General features: G+C 37.1%; 1 protein-coding gene across 1 annotated transcript in view; it reads left to right on the top strand.

Annotated features, from left to right (window-relative positions):
- Positions 1–20218, top strand: part of ZNF407 (zinc finger protein 407) — a 333749-nt gene that overhangs the window by 22110 nt on the left and 291421 nt on the right. Inside the window, exons 2-3 of the mRNA XM_032182317.1 lie at positions 1903–6714; positions 12551–12665. Of these exons, the coding sequence (XP_032038208.1) occupies positions 1938–6714; positions 12551–12665 (4892 nt within the window). The 5' untranslated portion in view covers positions 1903–1937. The remainder of the gene's footprint in view (positions 1–1902; positions 6715–12550; positions 12666–20218) is intronic.

The raw sequence follows: 20218 nt of genomic DNA, 5'->3' as shown, positions 1-20218 counted from the left end.
GGTGGGCTGGGAACTCACTGTGGAAATGCAGTGAGGCAGAGGACTCGTGGCTGCTGCTTGCAGACAGTTAAGGATGGACTTGTGGTGCTCATCACTGAAATAGTTCCTTGATATTTCCTAAGCAAGTTACATACATAAAGCTGTACTCCAATTAAACAACATAATTTTAATCTAATCTTTTTTTTTCCATATCACAAGCAGTGGTCGTAAACCTTTTCAGGGTATGTTTGCTCTTCAAAGGCTTTATTCCCCTCTGCTATTAATTGCTGTGGTGTTTTTGAGTATGCTGACAGGATATTGGCATACACCAACTGAGAATATGGACCGGATTGTTTTAATTCTAACTAATTGAGGTAGTATGCATCATGGTTTAGTGAAAAAGGAAAAAAATAATACAGCGTAAGAATCAGAAAAAGACGAAGAAGCAGTATTTGGAGCCTCCAAAAGACTGCTGGGATCTGGAGATTTTGCTTTCTCATTTAAAAGGCTGGGTACAGCTAACAGGGTGTAAGCTTGGTCAGTATTTTAGCTCAGTGACAGGCCTGCAGTTGGAAAACAGGTCTCTTCAACATCTGCAACTTCTGCGCACTCAATTGCTTACAGGCCTTCCTTAAATTATCATTAAGCCCCAAAGCAATTTTGTTTTTACCTCTGTAAGTAACAAGTCCATTTGATTTGGGTATATTTCCCCAGTTCAACACTTTTGTACTTTGTCCTCAAAACCAAGATTTTTTTTGACATGTACTTAAATACTTTTTTTTTTGTACCTTGCATTGCTTGTATCAACGTTGCAATTACTTAATCTTGTCAGGAAGTACTTACTATTGTGGTCATGGCCTCATTCAATGGGTAACTGAACAAAAAAAATGGATACTTGGATCTGCAGCAAATTGATGCTTAAATCATAGCATAAAGCACATAGATAAACATTTAGTATTTAATCATCTGTTAAAATGAAATGCACTTTCAATTCTCGATTGCTTCATATCAAAATGAAAAGGTAATAAACGTCAAGATTTGATTTCCCACCCCCTCCCCCCTTGTAAAGTGTGTTGGTAGCATCAGTTTTCTGCTGGTGACATCTTTTTGGGAGCAGGAAGGTCACGCTGGGAAGTTGAAAGAAAGCTTTTGGTAACTGGATGTGGATGGCTAGAGTTTGTGCTGGGGTTCAAAGATGCTTCCTGTCTCTTCACTGTTATTTCATGTCTTTTTTATTGGGAAATGAACTTCTAGAGGATTTTCAAAGAGTGATGGGGAACTACACTAGTGGCATATTCTTTTATAACATGTCTCAGTTAGCATTTTTCATCTCATTCTTTAGCAGGTAATCTAAACGGGAAGGATGGAAATCTTCATACTTAAAGTACTTGTAATTTGTGTCAGCTTTGTTTTATTTGTTGTTGCAGTCATGGTCATTTGATCCTTGGAGCTTTTAAGTTTGTGATACTGGATTTCTTGACTAGGAAAAGTTGAATGTCCCATGACTGGTTCCCTGAACTCTGTCAGTGTTTAACAAATGCTTCTAGAAATGAAGGTTAGGCTTGTCTACCCAAGTTTAAGCATGTAAAAATTCAAGCACTTAAATAAAATTAACATATTTTTAGGGTTGCTAAGCATGTGAGTCTTGGCAATGCTCATTGGTAAGTTACTTGATTACAGAACCACTTTTGAAGGCAGTCCTTGGTCACATGGTGTTTAAATGACATAGAGAACCAAGTGCCTAGGAGTTGTTTTGGTTTTCAGGTGTCATGAGGTTTGATGCAATTTTAATTTGCCAAATTGTTGGTGTTTTTTTTTTTATTTATTAAACTTGTTTTGTAAAACTTTTTTTTTTTTTTAATCTTTAGCTTTATAAATTTTGGTTGTATATAAAAGATTAATAATAACTCTTTTCTTTTATAGGTACTGAGCCAAATGCTCTACAGTTGACAGTATCCATGTTAAGAATGGATGGGGAGGATAATCAGAAGAGAGTTGATGTTGATGAGAGTTTGGAAACTAAGCTGAGAAAAGGATCCCTGAAAAATGCATCAGGAGAAAATGCTGAATGTGACTCTTCATCTCAGCAGAGAAGAAGGCTCATATCAGATGAAGTGTTCAGGAACCTTGAAAAGAAAAGGAAAGAGAATGGAACAAACAAAAGGGCATTGTCAGGATCACCAAGCCTGGACATTGCTGAAGCAGAGAGACCTGAAAATGTCTGCAGGAAAAGAAAGCTGATTTCTTCAGCAGACGTGAAGAACACTGGAAGGAAGTTGCACAAAGTCCTAGCTGTAGGAGCAGATAGCATAGAAGCTGGAGCTGCAAAGAAGGAAGGAGTCACCAGTTGTCATGGTGATAACATATTTAATTCAAATTTTGCGTGCCCACATTGTGATTTCAAATGTGCTGATGGTGCCATCCTGAAAATTCACAAGGAAAGCAAACATTCACAAGAGGTGCTAGCTGCTGTTCCTGAAAAGTTATCTTCTTCGGAAGAAATCAGTGTTGGCTACAGAGCTGGAAACACAGACAAAGATTTTAAAGACAAAACATGTGATCAGTTATTACCATCCTGCTCTGATAAGGAAAAGCATATACAAGAAAGTCTCTCTAAACAATCTGAAGAGCAAACAAGCCCTTGCTGTAGTTGCTCAACTAAATCTAGTTCAACATTACATACAGATGGTAAGCAAGATTGTGAACAATCCAAGATATTTTGTTGTGATCTTTGTGGTTTTCAGAGTCCTGAGGAAAATCTCCTAAATTCTCATTTCCTCAGCAAGACGCACCTTCGACGCCAAAATCTTGCTGCACGGGGAGGATTTGTACAGATATTGACAAAAAAATCCTTTAAAAAGCAACAGTCTACTACAACCAGAGAGAGAAATGTGAGAGCAAAACCTGGGAGCAGTAAATTAAGGGCAAGGACTGCTGATGCAAAAGAATTAAATGTTTGCAGTGTACTGAAAGACTCAAAAGTAAGCGTGTCTAAACAAAATGATAACACTGAACTTCGTGTTGAAATGATACCATCTACAAATATTCCCGATGAAAAAACGGATACTACAAAAGGAAAGTTGCTTTCTTCCAGCGTAGAAGGAAATCATGAAGTTAACACTGAAAAGCTAGAAATACCAGAACCCTCAGAAACTGTATTGCAGAAATCAGAGCTCCCTCCAGCTTCCAAAAAGCTAGTTAGCAGTTTAAATGTGACAAAGAGATTTGATAGACTGGAACATAAAAGAAACATTGTATTGCTAAGGACTTCTTTTGGAGGAAGTAGGTCTCTTAGATTAAAAAGGCAAGTTAAAAGAAGGTACAGTTTGTTGGGTAAGAGAAGCAAATCTGAAACTCAGAGAGTACACATAAAACATGTCTCCAGCACACAGGTTAAACCTGGTGAGTCAAGCCCTACATCACATACAGAATTAGAAACAGATGATAAAAGTCTTTGTAATACTTCAGAAATTCAAGATCTTACTCAGGATAAGCCAAATACACTTTCTTCCAGCCCTACAGATACTACAAATTCTGAAGGTAAACTTACTGCTGATCATGCTGTTCATCATATTTCCATGGACTGTGGTCATGCTTTTCAGAACAAAAAAAGTTTGGAAACTCATACTGTAGAGTTTCACACAAAAAGGATTCAGTTTCAGTGTCAGACGTGTAGTTATTCCTCTGGAGTCGAGGAAGACATGAAGCAACACTGTCAGGACAGTAAACACCAGATGGGAGGTTGCAGCTTTAATTGTCAACTTTGTTCATTTACCAGCTTGAATGTGATAATCTTTGAAAGCCATATGAGTGAAGTGCATAATATGTCCCATAGTTGTCCAACTTGTGTTCTTTTCTTTCAAACACAAGAAGAGCTGATAAATCATCAAAAAGAGGAGAAACATGATAGTTCATTAGTTCAACCAGCTACTTCATTGAGTAACAGTGATCCGACCTTGCAAGTGGAAAGTTACGCTGACTCACTATCAAACAGTAGCCAAAGTCTTGCAAAGGAAATGGAAGTATCGATGAAACCAAAAACTCCAGACTCTTCCTTTGCAAATCATAGAAATGATATAAAGCATTCTGTTCTGAATAAAACCCAATTTCAGTGTAAAAAGTGTTTTTATAAGACAAGATCTTCCACGGTTCTTACAAGGCACATAAAACTCCGACACGCACAAGAGTACCACTTTCTTTGCAAAGCATGTAATCTTTACTCCCTGAGTAAGGAAGGAATGGAGAAGCATATCAAAAGAAGCAAGCACCTTGAAAATGCCAGGAAAAACAATATTGGACTACGTTTTGAGGAATGCATTGAAAAGGTTTGCGTTGGTGTTGGTGGTATTAAAACAGTGATGGATCCTTCCATTTCTGGGAATGGGAGCACAGAGTTAGATAAAGAAATTATACACGTTTCATCTTCTGCTGTGGAAAACATATCGAGAAATAAGGAGTTTGTTCCAGTTGATCAAAGAATTGGTGAAAATGAATTGGTTTTAGCTAATGCACCGAAAAGAGGGAGACCCAAAGGCACTATTTCTAGGACATGCACCCATTGTGGTCTTTTGGCCTCCAGTGTTACAAACTTGACTGTTCATATCAGACGAAAGCACAGTCATCAGTACAGCTATTTGTGTAAGGTTTGCAATTACTACACTGTAACCAAAGGAGACATGGAACGGCACTGTGCGACCAAAAAACACAAAAGTCGTGTGGAAATAGAAGGACATGGAAAACAGAACTCGGAGATCGTTGTTAACCCTGAAGGAGGTAATTTTGAATCCACGAGCAAGGTTAGCAGCCCTGTGACTGCCCTGTGTGAACATGTTGAGGATGGTGGCCAGACATCAGATTTGGGGAATTCTGTCTTAGACAATCAAGAAGTTGAGCAAGGAGAGGCTGAGGTAAAGGCTGAAAATGCCAGTAGGCTGCCAGATTTGGAGCATGCTAGCAATTCGGTAAATATAAAACAACACGTACTGCTTGAGCCAGCAAACGTTACCCAGGATGTTGACCCGTGCTTCCAGAGAAGAGCAGTGGGTGCAAACGACAACAGGTGTATTCATTGCGACTTCACTGCTCATTCTTCTTCTTCTCTGGAGTTGCACGTGAAACGAAAACATACCAAACAATTTGAATACTACTGCATGGCTTGTGACTACTATGCTGTTACTCGGAGAGAGATGATTAGGCATGCGGCAACGGAGAAACATAAAATTAGGAGAGAGTCGCATGTTTATTCCTCAGTGGAAGAAGCAGAAGCAGCACGTATCACTAAAGAAGGTGCTGCTTTGTCTCAAGAGGAGCACCATCCTGGTGCAGGAGAGATGACAACTGTTGTAGATGAAATGAAATACACCAGTGATGCAGCAGAAGGTGATCGTATGAATAAAAGCTTAACTGAGGGTCTTGTCTTGGACGAAAATGCGTCCCCAGAAACGCCCAAAGAAGGCAGCTCCCAAAATACAGTAAAAAGTGAAGTTGAAGTGGAAGCTAAAAATGGAGGAGAAAACCTTCTTTGTGAAGGATTCCAGCAAGGTCCTCAGAAAGATAAAGCTGTTAAGCTTGATGAAGAGGGATCGGTTAAAGAAGCAGGAACTTGTGAGTTGCAGAGCAATGGGCATGGTGAGGAGCTGCTCAGCTCAGACGACTGCTCAGCAGAAAATCAAAATAGTTCAGGTGGCACAGACTTGAATTCAGGAAAAGGCGAGGAAAGCTTGGAAGCAACTAGAGAAAGCCCTGAAGTAGAATGTAGAAACACAGACGTTCTTGAAGAAATACCACTGAAAGAAAATAACCCACTTGTGTTAAGTCTTCCAGAAACAAAAAGTGCAGTACAGCAATCAAATTTTGCTGGAAACATCGGAGAAATGGTGCAAAATATACATAGTTTAGAGGGTGACAGAAGTTTCAAAGAGGATCCTACTGGGGAGGAGGAAGAAGCCCTTATGGAAGCACAACATGAAGCAGAAGTATCTATAAATAACAGTGTTTGGGAGGCAGATGGCTCAGCAGCTGAGGGCATGCAAGAAAGTAGTAATGAGGCTTTAGGAACAGTTATCAGTGCTGATGATAAAGGAAAGGCAATGCAAAATTTTGGCAAGTTTGATCCTTCCATAGTGAGATTAAAAAGCCATCAAGACGAGGAGGCCATTGACCATGCGGATGAAGGACAAACGTCAGGTGCAGTGAGAGTTGGTGAGTTCGCAGTGAAAGCAGACACCTCACCAAACAGTGGGAAAAAGAAGAAGTCGGAAGGAATTTCCCTTGGGGAATCGACACGTATTCGCTGTGATGACTGCGGCTTCCTAGCAGATGGTTTGAGCGGACTAAATGTTCACATAGCCATGAAACATCCTTCAAAAGAAAAACATTTTCATTGTTTACTCTGTGGAAAATCATTTTACACGGAGAGCAACCTTCATCAGCACTTGGCCAGTGCGGGGCACATGCGAAATGAGCAGGCCAGCGTGGAGGAGCTGCCCGAAGGAGGTGCTACCTTTAAATGCGTGAAGTGCACCGAGCCCTTCGATTCGGAGCAGAACTTGTTCCTCCACATCAAAGAGCAGCACGAGGAACTGTTGCGGGAAGTGAATAAGTACATTGTGGAAGACACGGAGCAAATAAACAGAGAGAGGGAAGAGAACCAAGGCAACGTCTGCAAGTACTGCGGGAAGATGTGCAGGAGTAGCAATTCCATGGCCTTCCTAGCTCACATCCGTACCCATACAGGTATGGAAGCGCTCTCTTTGCGAGTGGTCTCTTTGAAACGGAGTGAATTATTACTGTTGGTCTTTTTCTGCTTGTTAATCTCTTTAACGTTTCTTAGGAACTGGTGTTCATACTGCCTGATGAGCCACCAATGAAATTGAAAATTACCTAAAGGGGTATGAAAATACAGTGATCAAAGGGCAGAAAATGTAAGAACATTTTAAGCGCAGTCGCCCTTCTGCTTTTTGTTTCATATGCAGAGATTTCCTTCCCTTTAATCTAAATTGTAATCATTAATTGGTTCTTAAATTCATATAATGAAGCAGTGCTGGTTTAAGAGAACAATTAGCTGTTCTTTCTAACGTCCTCTTCCTCGCAGTTGTTTAATATCCAAATTGTTTATTTCGTCTCAATTCAGTAATACTTGCAGCATTTTAGCGTGATGCTTCAGGATAGCCATTTGAGAATACATCATTCCCTAATAAATACCAATAATGAGCATCAAGAGTTTATTGTGGAAATAAGTTATGGGAATTGGAATAGGTCAGCCTTTTTGGGAGGTAGTGTGTAATGTTGATGTGATGCACGGGGATGTAATATCTGATTAAGTTTCTGTGCTGATCACACTTCCAATTCATTTTTATGTTTAATTTTAAGTGGAAAACTTAAAAAACATTTTTGTAGAAAAATGCATAAGCTGCAGTTCTAAATTTATGTAAAAATTCACTGCGATGTTTCTATAAACCTGCCATACATTCTTTATTTTAAATAGACAGCTTTTCTAAATCACTGAGCTCTGCTTAGACAAGTGGTGTCTCCATGGTTGAATTTATGAGTGGATTTGAATAATAAATTCACATTTCAATGAACATATTTTCATTAAAACTGTAAGGTTTATTTTACTGTACTTTTAAATAATGGCTTATTATGGAAGCTATAGTTTAAATTCATGCAGTATTTGAAACTTAGTGCATGGTTACAAGGAAGAGAACAAAAAGGTAAGAAAAAAGAAACATGTAAGTATGGTAATGCCTGGCATAATCCGAAAATAGTTTTCTAAGTTTTTTATGAAAAGGCGAGGGCATGGCTGGACAACAAAGTTCAAAATTAATCTTGGGGAACACGGACATTGTATTTCAAACCTTTCAAAGCATTTTACCATAACTGCAGTATTCATGCATGCCGATAACTCACCTACTTAATACTTTCAGCGTTACTTCTGGCCTGTCAATAACGCAGTTATCTGGATTGTTGCAGCTAATGTCCAACTCTGAATGCGGCGTTAAGTCTTTAGAGGGACGGCCGTGTTCCCATGGTCAGAGCAGCTGTATAAGCCCTTAATATGCCCTCTTTCGGCAGATAAAACTGAATAAAACTAAGGGGGAAGATGCTAATGGAGCTCTCTTTAGAATTCTTTATGCAACTGTCTGGTCAAGACATGTTGCTTATAATTGATGTGTCCATTACTTGAATTCTCTTGTAATTATAGTCAATAAGTCTTGTAAATGTGTTAAAGCTCACTAAAAGCATACAAATTCAAGAACAGAGTAAGGCTAATAATTTAAAATAATCAATGTAGGCATTTCAGCACTTAATTTCCCTTGTGTGTTGATAGCTGATCATTCTTAATCCATTAAGATTTATTTAGTCGTTTACAATGCAAAATAGGTTTGCACTGGTCACTTGTGCCATTTGAAAATGTCCACCAGGTTAAGTGCAGAATGTAGTCCATTAGTCTTCCTTGACTATATGTATTAATTGCATTTAAAATCAAGTTAATGTGGATGTGAAAGTGAGGTAACTATCAATATATGACAAAGCAACCCTACTTACGTAAGTTACATCATTGATTGTAACATTTAGTAAAAGTTAGTGTACTTTTTACCATCTCGTGTGTAGGTCTTATCATGAAGAATATTTTCATCGTGCTTTTGAATGGCCCTAAATATGCAAAGCAGCAAAAGGATACATTTCAGTTTGCAAGTCACTTGGTGGTGGTGCTGGTGGAGGGGTGTGGAAGGGTTACAGATGGGAGTTTAATCAGGCCTCTTTCTCACAGCACCTCTAAATGGATGGCTCTTCTGATGCCTTGCTTATTCGCATAAATAGCCATGCGGAGACTTATATTAACAGTTAATGGGAGGAAGGCTTTCTCTTCCAGTCCCCGTTTTCATATTTGTGATTTCCTTTGTGTGCCATAGAACCTTTCCTCCCAGTCTGTCAGATCACAACAGATGCAGCTGAATAAGAAACAAACATGGGGTTATTGGGGATGGTGGCAGGGGGAACTGCCCTGCACCACCAGCTGCACATACACCATTGGTCAGGCAAAGCACAGTAGTATTTCTAGCTTCTCTCATCTCTTCCAGGGTAACATCAGGTGCATAACAGGAGGAGAAGCTGCCGTTATTTTCCCATCTATTGTTCTGATTATGTGCTTTTTCTAAGTCTTTCATCAGCATCAGGATGTGCATCTATGTATATAGATATGTGTTTGTATCTATAACCATATCTAACTCCTCATTTTTCTATTTTTTTTTTAAATTGATTTGAGTAATTGGTGATGGTTTTGGGGTAGGGAGGAATGGAAGGGAAAGTTGTAGAAAGAAACAACTAATGATTTACATTAATAGAAAAAAAAATCATTTTGAAATACTGTTAAATAATCTAAGAGATTTTCACGTTGCAAATGAAAGGAAAGCTTTGCTACAGAGGAGATAACAAGCAAGTCCATCACATGTTGACAAGTGAAAATGAGGAAGTGTAAAGACAAATACAAGGAGTAGTCGAGGTGGAAGACTTTTTAGTTTGCAATTGATGCAGGTCCCATAAACTTAATTAACAATCAACATGTGAGGAAAAATCACCTGCAACCACATCCTCTTTGTTTCTTTTCTCATCAGATTTCTTCAGTAAGTGGAAGGCTTGCCCAATGTAAGAGTGGCATCTTACTACCCATATCCCAACCGTACTAGGAGATGGCACGATGGTGTTTCACGTGGCTCTGCTTGCTTTGCGTTGGGCCTGAGCTAGAGCCACAGCTCTGCCTGCACATGCAGATGATGTTGGCTTAAAACAGGCAGTGAACTTCTGTTAGAGGTTTGGGTTTCTTTTGTGTTAGGATTATTAACTCCTGTCATCTCATGAGAAACAACAGCATGGTTTGTGTTATTTAGTCTATTTTCATTTTATTTTCCCAATTCTGTCATTAAGAGTTAGTCTATTTTCTTTTTTTTTTTTTTTCCTCAATTCTGTAGTTAAAAGCCTTATTGTTTACTTCTGCCTCTGAAAATGTACACTGTTTCCATGCCACTATTCCACTTGCGGATAAAGTAATTCTATGGCTTTTTTTTTTTAAAGTCATTTGGTTGGAAAGGTGCTGTATTGCAAGTATTTTTCTTAGTGAACTAAAAGCCAAATGTAAAGCCAGTAGTAAGTATCACATTAACACAGCAGATGAGAAACATTGACATTTGTGATAAAAATGGCTAAGAAATGTTTAATTGCTTCAATATTGTTTCAGATAGTCTTATACTAAAAAGAGATTTTTGCCCCATTTGTTTAACTTTCAGTCTAATGCCTTCATCTTAAGCATATATTTTTATTTTTTCCATTCAAGAAGATACTGGAATGAATTTGGCATCAGCAACCTGAAGGGGAGATGTACTGCTTTTGTTTCAGGTGATAAGTACTGACTGTAGCCTGCCAGCAAGTGAATTTTCATGGAGCTTAAATGGAGATGTTAACAGATATTCAGCTCCGGATGTGAGGAATAAATAAATAAATAAACCTCAAGGCCTCAGTGATTTTTGGATGAGAGCAGTCAACGGAATAATACATTTATGTATTGTCAGCACACTGTAGCTACGATTGGTCTGAACTACGGTTTTTCACAAAGGAGTCATGTAAATGGAAAACAGCAAAGGTCTTGTATGGAAACCCTGCGGGACACCTGCAGTAACAGAATGAGGAACGAATTTACAATTTAATCAGTAGGAGAGAAACTAAAGGAACATAGGATTGAATCCACCTGGTATTTGAATTCTGTGATATGAAACAGCAATATAAACACCGATAGATTAAAAAGAAATCCTGACCGTGGCCTTGGTATTATTAATTGTGCAATTAGTCTTTAAGATCATAAGTTAAAACATCAACTTTTAATACTCTTTTATTTAATGCAAAGATAGGCTTTTTTATTTGCATGGGTCTCTTTATAGAATGCAGTGTTGATTTGAAATGTCACCAAATTAATGATTAATTTAGTTTTATCAGGATCATTTAAATAAACTGGGGTTTTTCAGTGTGATTGATAGAATGTGATTGCTGTTAGCTCCAGTCTCAACCTGCTTTTGACATTTAAACATATAAAGCTGACTAGATATAACCATTCAGGTGCTAAATATATTTTACATCTACTTCCAACAGTAGAAATGGAAGTATTAAGAGATCTGGCTTCATTGTCATTGAACTGTGAAATATTCAACCTTGTCTGCCCGTGCTTAGTACTGTTGACTTTTTTATTTCAGTTAGAAGATTAAAATTAAATGCTTCATTTTTCGTCAGCTTTTGGGAATTAAATTGAAATTTAAGACCCTAAAATTTTTTACTAAGATCCTCAATTTCACCAGTGGATTCTTGGAGGAGATTCTGCTTCAAGGGCAAAGCAAAAAGGTTCATTGATCACGCATGATATAGTGTAACATTTTTCTTATCAGAGCTCTTTATGTATATTTGTTAAAGATCACATATTTCATATTATGCTTAACTGTATTGGAAGAAGTACTTCGCAAAACATATCCTAAACATAATATGGAGAATCTGTGACCATATTGTACTTACTTTTAACTGCAGTTCTATGATTTTGATTTATTGGCTTAAGGATTTAGTGGTCAGAAAATTGGAAAGTGCTCCAGCATACTTTAGAACTGTGTTACTGCTTAGTAACATAGGGACTGACGTGTACCCGATTCAACTATTTCAGTTAAAAAAAAAAAAAAAAATCTTTCCATACTCTGGAGAGGATCCCTGATAATTAAGACAGACAAATAATTGGACTTTTTGCTGAACTGATGTGATACAAGAAATAGCCTGGTACTTTTTCCTTGGAGAAATAATTCTAAAGTTCTTTGGTCTGCACTAGACATTTAATATTAAAGTTTGTTCTTGAAATAAATAATAGCCAAAATGTCAATACTTCTGGTTTGCAGAATAATCATAAATTCTTGACCATAAAACAGTCATAAAGGCATAATATTTTATCCACTGTATATTCATACATTGCATGTCATTACAATGGCTAGGTGATGAATCATTTTCTGTGTGTGACAGAACAAATCTGAAATACCACTGCTAATGTGAAATCTATTCAAAGTCGGAAGACTTGTAAAATTACTTTACTTTAAATATACTTGCTTAAAAAATATATATATTTTGAGTTTACACCGATATCAAACCAATTTTAGACCATTACGTGAGTTTCTGTATCTGGAAATGGCGAAAGGCGTAGAACAACTTTTGTCATCTTGTTGAAAGGTTATCTGTTTCATTTTAATATTCTTTGTTTCTAAAAAAGAAAAAAAAAATAAAAAGAAAGAAGTGAATGATTATTAAGCATTAAGAGAGTAGTTTCTGTGGTCCTGAACCTAAGGAAACTTTAATGAGTATATACCATCTGTGTCCTGGGCATTATAAATTTATGTACGAGCTACTTTTTTTATTAGGCAAAAATCTCAAACAGGTTAAATGTGGGGTGGGCTTTTTTAAAGGTTATTTTTTCCCAGGAATTTTTATTTCTTTAACCGTGGGTGATATATTATTCTAATTCAACTCATATCTTATGCTAAATTTTACTTAGGATCAAAGCCATTCAAGTGCAAGATATGCCACTTTGCAACAGCTCAGCTCGGAGATGCCAGAAACCATGTCAAGAGGCACCTTGGGATGAGGGAATACAAGTGTCATGTCTGTGGGTGAGTAAATTGAAACAGTCTCCACCATGGTTAACCAGGAGAAGAGTGCAGGATATGCATTGTTTCAGAATTGAAAACTCTGATGTGAGCAAGAGTGGCTAAAATTATGCATGCATATCCTCCTTTCCATTGTTATGGTAAATTCCTTAAATACAGTTATGACATTCTTTTCCCACTTCTAATCCTGCACTGAAGATGAGCAATTTTATGGGCTACAAGGTCAATTTGAACCTGTAATCTGTAAATTGACTAAATTATAGGATGTTCATTCACATTGCCAGGGAGAACTGTAAATTCCATTTAAAGACATAAAAAATATATAATATAGACTTTACTGTGTGGGGTTTTTTCTTTTGCTATACTGTTATAATTTTAGTACCATTAACAGATTTCTGGACTCCATTAGGGTTTTCATTCTTTACGAAAACAAAACAGAAGACTGATTTTTCAAACAAATGGCTCTAAAATATTGCGGGCATAAGACTTTTAAAAATAAATTGAAGTCTTTTATGTATGCTTGTGTTCCTGTTTGTTACCAAAAAAATCTTGTTTTTCTTTTTTACTTAATCGTTATTTCCTCAGAAGGATCGTTCATAATGTTTAATTGTCCTTCAAATGTGTTGCATTTAATAGGAGGCATTGAGACTCCTTAATGCAAAACTAATTAATTTAGCAGAAATGTTTAAAAGGTTTTAAAATGCCATGGCATATATGGTACATCATAGGACATTCAAAGTTGGATTTTAATACCCTACTTCTGATTAAAAATATATTTTAATGTTATTATGCTAGAGAAATTAACTAATATATGCATCATATAAAAACACTTTACTCAAACCTATGTAACCTGCTGTAGCAGTCTTATGGCTAATGTGTAGAACAGCACAGGTTCAATTAGATGATGCAGTGCACACATGAATGGTGTGGTGTGCTGCTAGGGATAATATTAAGCAGGAAGATTTTTTTTTAGTCTTGGCATACTGATCCACTGCAGGACAAAGTGAGTTACACATTTTAAAGGACAAGTGAATCTTCAGCTGAAGATGCAGCTGAGTGATTTTCACTGATTCATCTCTCTGTTTTTCAAATAATTTTGCATGCAGCATTATGAGATACTTTGGATGTTTTTACTCACTTAAGAAAATTAATTGCTGACTTCTTGGAACACGAAATAAAAATGTATGAGCCTAATTCTTAAGTCCACTGAATATCAGTAGTAGAATAACTCGTGCTACTCTTTATTTTGCAGCATGCTTAATATGAACTTTATGCACAGTAGCCTATTTTATGTTGTTTAAAAATTTTTATTTGCTGTGTCTACTATATGGATTGCTGAGAATTTGGCATGGGAGATGGTTATCAACTACAGATCCACAAAACTGTTTAGCTGATGCTAAGCTCCGTTCTTTAGAAGTTTTCAACAAACTTGACAATGGTTCTTTATTCAGTTCCCTTTTAACTTAGAAAGAAAAATCATGTTACTTAACTATGTAATCATCAAAGGCAAAGTCAAAAATCTTGAAACAGTTATTATTTCTTTTATAAAAAGAAAATTAAACTGATCAGGCTTTGGCACAGTTTCTCACTTTTCCAAAACCATTCCTTCCCTCCAGGGTTGACATGTTCTTAGAATATGTCTCAGAAAATACACAACTTGGTTGTAATTCATGACATGGATGATTTAAACAGTGAGCTTAAATTCTAGTCAGTTTGGGAAGCTGATTGCTTACTACGTGTTGCTGATATGTCATACCTGGTAGCCAAGCAGGTACTCATTTTCCATTTTTGTGTAGTATTGTATTACTACTAATTTGCATCAACAACATGAAGCTGTGCTATTTAGATATGACAAAACAATGAGCTGAAGAGACATGCACCACGATAATCCGTGCTCACAAAAATCTGATTTATATACTTGTTCAAATAATCATCACATTTCACTTAATGTGCACCAAAAAATGTATTTTAAGAATTACACATTAACATTGATTTAATTGGAAAAGACGTTTTTATACTATAGCTAACAGACCTGAAGAATTGGGCAGGATTTGAGGGAGAAGGAATGACCAGAGCAGTTTGAACTGTAGTCCGAATAATGAATATGCCATCCTTTAATGTGGAAGAACAGAAAAAAAGTGTAATAGCTTGTGCTGTGTTTCTGCTATTTTTAATGAAAGCATTGGGTAGTATGTAAGTTAAAAAACATAAAGTGGCAACATAAAAAAAAAAATTGCTAGGATTGGCTATCGGATTAGTGGCACTATAGAGCATTGGTACATTAACACCACTGACAATGTCAATTCATTATCATTGATGGCTAAATAATCTTAGAAATGCTCAGTGGACCTATTAGTTCCTGAACATAAGCAGCTCATGCTGCATTTCTTCATTAGCTTTAATTGCTATAAATTTTACCTTTTTAAAAATCATGCTTTAAAAGGTGAAGTGATCTTTCAGGAACATTAACTCTGTAATTTTGTCACAAACAGAAGGTCCTGCACTATGTTTTCTTTTCTGCAGTAGTTAATATTCTATCCTCTGACTTTTAGATTCGTAGTAATAAGCCCTCTGCTAGTTGTGAGGATAAATTGTGTTTCAAAAGCTTTTGAATCTGCCTGGGCACTTTTTAAAGGTGAAATGTCAGTGCAACATTGTGGTGTAGTGTGTTCTCAAAATAACACTTAAAAAAAAAAATTACGTAAAAAAAAAAAACAACGTATCTGTGTTGTTCTTATTGGAAGGGTTTGCTGTGTCTAAATTTTCCAAACGTTCCTCATATTTACATGATACAAAGTACACAATATATAATTCACTTGGTTGTTGAAGACTGCAGTAATTTTGCTGTGTTTTTTGTTGTTGTTTTTTAATTGAAGTTCAGGGTTTGTTTTTCTTCAGCTGCACGGCAGAAACTACACGATACAGAAATTGGACACCGCTAATGTTTTAACATTTGGAATAAACCGTCTGCTACTCATTTTCTTATCACAGATGTGCGTTAATTGTTTTCTTTTCCATACCCATGGCTGTAAAATATATCCCGTTATTTCAGAGGTAGTATCTATTTTCCGTGCGTAGCAAACTGCTGCATGTTTGAATTTAATTTTTGTAAGTCTGGCTCTGAATTTGGCTGACACAACACCCTGGGTGAGATGAGCAAATCTTGGTTGCCCAGCATTTAAAATTTTTGTTTCATTTGCCTGGTGGAATGCAGTGAAAAGGCTTGAAAAGGCTTATCATGCACTTTTCGAATTTTATGCCTCAGGTAGAACATGAAAAATGCATTGTTCTGCACTTGAGATTTTGAACAGAATTTATAGGCAATGTTTGATTTAAAAAAAGCATCTCCTATTCCTGTGCCTTGTTCTTGCCTTTGCTTTCAGAAACAGAATTTTGGGGGATGTAGTTACATGTTTTGAGTAACAATGGCTGCTTCGTTCATTTTTTCCCCCTCTCCTTTATGACTTCCTAAAAAATCTACTGAAGAAGATAGGTATAAGGTAGGTTTGGATTTTTAGGAAAATTGTCAGTATTTAAAACATGCACATCAACATTTCTTACTACCATCCTAAAAATTGAAAGGTCATTTGTAGTAATATCTTTATCATGTTTATTCTATATATAGTAGTCAAGTGTTTTAAGGAACAGACACGAGGGAAATTGGAGGGGGTGGAAATAGATTTTTTTTTTCCCCTGAATTATTTTTTCCTTGTGTTGTTGTTTTTGTTTTTTTGTTTTCCTACTTTTATTTTTTATGTTTTGGATTTGTTTTGGTGAATGTATGTATTACTCTCTTTTCCTTTGTGCTTCTCATTCCTCATTTTGCTTTCAAACTCCTTTTCCCAATTAATCCTGGAGATGTTATAAGATGTTTTGCTAAATAAGTATCTTGCTAAATCCTGTTTTTTTTTTAAAGCCCCATATAAATAAGCTTTGACGAGAGATACAGTGTCCCAAGTGTGGAAATAACTTCACTTTTGCTGCTGTTGTTAATGCTAAGAATAGTTAGGAGATCTTAATCTGTATAAAGCTTAGTATTTTAATGACACTGGTTGCTTTGAGAACATCTAAAGAAAAATACTCACCTATATTGAGTATAGTGGCTAACAGATCTTCCTGCTTTATAGGTGAGAATTGGCTGTACTCCTGTACAAAAAATTGGCTGTACTCCTGTGTTATGTTTAAAAAAAAAATCTTTTAGATTTTCAGTCTGTTAATGTCAGGCTACTTTTAGTGAAAGCCCGCTCTTAAGATTGCTTTTAGCAAGCAAAAAGACTTACTCGTAAATTTATTGGTAGGAGCAGGAAAAACATTATATTTTCAAGGATGCCTTAATGTACTGTAATGTAAATTAATTATTTATACGTGTGCAGTTTGGGAAATCTTAAATAGAAAGTTGCTACTCTAGTAAAACTATTTTTGTGTGGTATTACCTAGTTTTTGTGCATTAGAAGGGATCTCTGTGTAGATGATTATAATGTCACTTTCTGACCTTTGCAGCTTGAATAATTGTAAATCATTGCTTCATAACGTGTCAGAGAATGTCTGTACTAGGCAATTAAATGGCAGAATATAATAGACCAAATTATTGCCTGTCATGTTTTCAACAACACAGTTAGTATTTGAGTTACACTTAATCATTACGTGCATTAGCAACTTCATTGGAATCCAGCTTCAGGCTGAGCATGAAATACATTACATTATTTAAACCTCTAATGGTAGAAGTCATTTATTTGTGTTGAAGTGTACAACATGCAGAGTTTCATAAAGCAAGGAACACTTGAGAGCTTAATTTATCCAAATCAAAGTCTAAATGCAGATAAACACAAGTGGCAAAAATTAGTAATTTTTATAGGCTGGAAATATTTAAAAATACATGGTTGTGGGTAATTGTAGGCAGCAGGAATAAATTAAAATCACTATTTTTAGTCGGCTCTGAAAACTAAAACTGTTGTGTACCTAAATCGTCAAATGCATCATGAAATTGCATTTTTGAACGAACAATTAATTACACACACCGTAGCTACAGATGTGGCCAATCCAAACATCAGCGTTTGGTTCAGCTGCTTAGATTAAAGATAAGTGTGTGTGAAATGACTGCTCCACACCCAGGTACACCGAGTTTCTTTCTGTCTGTTTTTTGCCATGTGGTCCGATCGGGCGCTTGTGCCTGTTTACACTTTACTAAAGAAAATGAGTTCAGCCTACGTAGCAGCTTTCCAAACCTGCACACGCTTTTAGGCAAATTAATACGAAAATACTGGAAAAGTATGTGGAGTAAGGTAACATGTGCCTCACATTATTTTGCCAATTTTTGTTCAGTTATCTATCATTTTATTAGATTTGCAAACTTGACCTTCCATACGTAGCCTCTATTTTTAGCATTTAAGAAAACTGCTTGCAATGGAAGCAATTTACTTCCATTCAGGAGAGCTCCCAGCACCTTTCCGCAGCTGGTGCAGACACGGTGCTGTGCTCGTGGCCTGGAGGCTGGCCGTGGAGCTGGATGAGGCCACGGCAAGCAAGTGGGAGGCTGCGGGGCAGGGACCCTTCTGTTGGAGCCTGGTACTGCAGATGGGACAGGGAAGTCACGACCAGCTTTCTGACTTAATAAACCGCCATTTGCGTGCTAAATTAGGCTGTAATAATGATTTAGTTGTGCTTGCTGAAGAGAAAAGGTATGTTAAGGGACATAGTCATGAGAGTATATATTTGTGTTTGAATTAGAGATACTGTTAGTGATTCAGACTAATATCTGCTGCGTGCAGTCTAATTCAGTGCACTTCCAAATGGTAATTATCGAGATACACAGTGGTGTGACTATGATATACGCGGCACGTGTAACTGGTGCTTTTACGGACATGCATTTTTAATTTTTTACTTTACTGTAGATTGTTCCGACATCGCGGACGCGTGCGTTTCTATTAGGCGGTAGGCTTCTCACAAAGCAAAGCTCCCGTGTCTCGAGGCACTGCGGCAATTTAAAGCATCTCATGGTTCGGGAAGGCTCTTAGTTTTCCTCTAATTGTGAGGACTCAGTCCTGTGGACCCGAGCTTCAACAGGTTCAAAGTGAGGAATGCATTGCTCCATCAGAGCCATCAAAAGGGTAAAGCGTGCTTGTGCTTGCAGGTAATGCTGGGGCTGATCCTCCCCATGAGGGGGATTGAGGAAGCCCATGGCTGGTCATGGCCCAACGCCAGGGGCTCAGAGCCAGCCCAGCCAGCACCACTGCTCCCAGCATTTTGGGCGTCCAGTAACCTGGATGCTTGCTGGCTGAACACCTCACTCTGCACGTGCCCTCCAAGAGCCAGCACCACCCATGCCCACATGGGAAAGGACTGAGTCTGGTCCCAAGGAGACAGGAGTTGTAACTAAGGGCAAACAGGCTGCAAAAATCCTAAAATGGGCAAAAATCCTAAAATTCAGCGTGCCTACTTTAGACTCCATGATTTGGAAGGATTGGTACAAGTGCTGAGAAAGATACTCATTAAAAATTTCCTTCTATTGGCAGAAGCAGATGGCAAAAAATTAGCTTGGATATAAAATACCACGAGAAGAAGGAAGCCACAGAGTTAGCAATATTGGTGTCCCATACAGAGAGGGAGAAAGGTGTACTTGCTTAAAACTTCGGTTGTGTTATTCTGTTGGTTGGCACAAGTTGCATGGTTTGGATTTATATGCACAATTCAGAAAGTTTAGTTTTGTTGCGTTTTTGGCTTTAATCATTTATGCATAGAAATTGCATCAAACTCCTCATTTGACTGTGATTTTTCCCTGCTGCTTTCTGTAATTGTTTCTTTTTTTTATTATAATTATTTTTTATTTAGATGATAAATAACTGAACCTAACCTTTATCAATGAATACCTCTTCACTAGAGCTTTAGGGTTCAGAAGGAGAAGCAGGATTTACCAAAAATAGTAAAAATAAAATAAAATAAAATAATACCTTAAGTTCATACCTTTTCACTGTAGGCTGTTGGAATGTGTTCAGTTTTAACCATATTTGATCTGTAAGAGTTGAGTGCTGAATCAATCTGTTGGGGTGTCTGTGTTTTTTTGTGTCTGATTTTACTTGTTTCAAAATACATTACCATAACTTAATTTCTTTGGTATTTGCTGTTCAGTTCATTAGAATACCCCAGAATCTCAGAGGATGCAGTGTGTACTGCATCTGCCTGCTCTTTCACCTCTACATTTTTTTTTTGGTTTTGCTTTTAAACCTCAACTTTCTGCTGCTTTCCAGTAACTTTCCTCCTATTCACACTGAAAATCCCTGGAAATTCTTCATGTGGGTTTAGTACAAGCAGAATCCAGCCTATAGATTTCAAGCATTTCAGGACAATTAATCTTACTTTCTTTATTTCTTACTGCCCAGAGTTGTTACAACCCTGGGCACCTTCTTGAGCCTCGGTGATTAGTTTATTAGGGTAGAGCTGTTTTTTCTAGAAAATTTGTGTCTCGGTCCGTTCATGTTTCATGTATCAACAAATCTAAATGGTAGCAATCGGAAGAGCTGACCAGCTTCTGACTTCATTTGAGTCTTTCTGGCTGTGGT

The sequence above is a fragment of the Aythya fuligula genome, chromosome 2 (genome assembly GCF_009819795.1).
Source record: "Aythya fuligula isolate bAytFul2 chromosome 2, bAytFul2.pri, whole genome shotgun sequence".
In the NCBI taxonomy this organism is placed as follows: Eukaryota; Metazoa; Chordata; class Aves; order Anseriformes; family Anatidae; genus Aythya; species Aythya fuligula.
The sequence above is the reverse complement of the archived record's forward strand: the minus strand, read 5'-3'. Positions and strand labels throughout refer to the sequence as shown.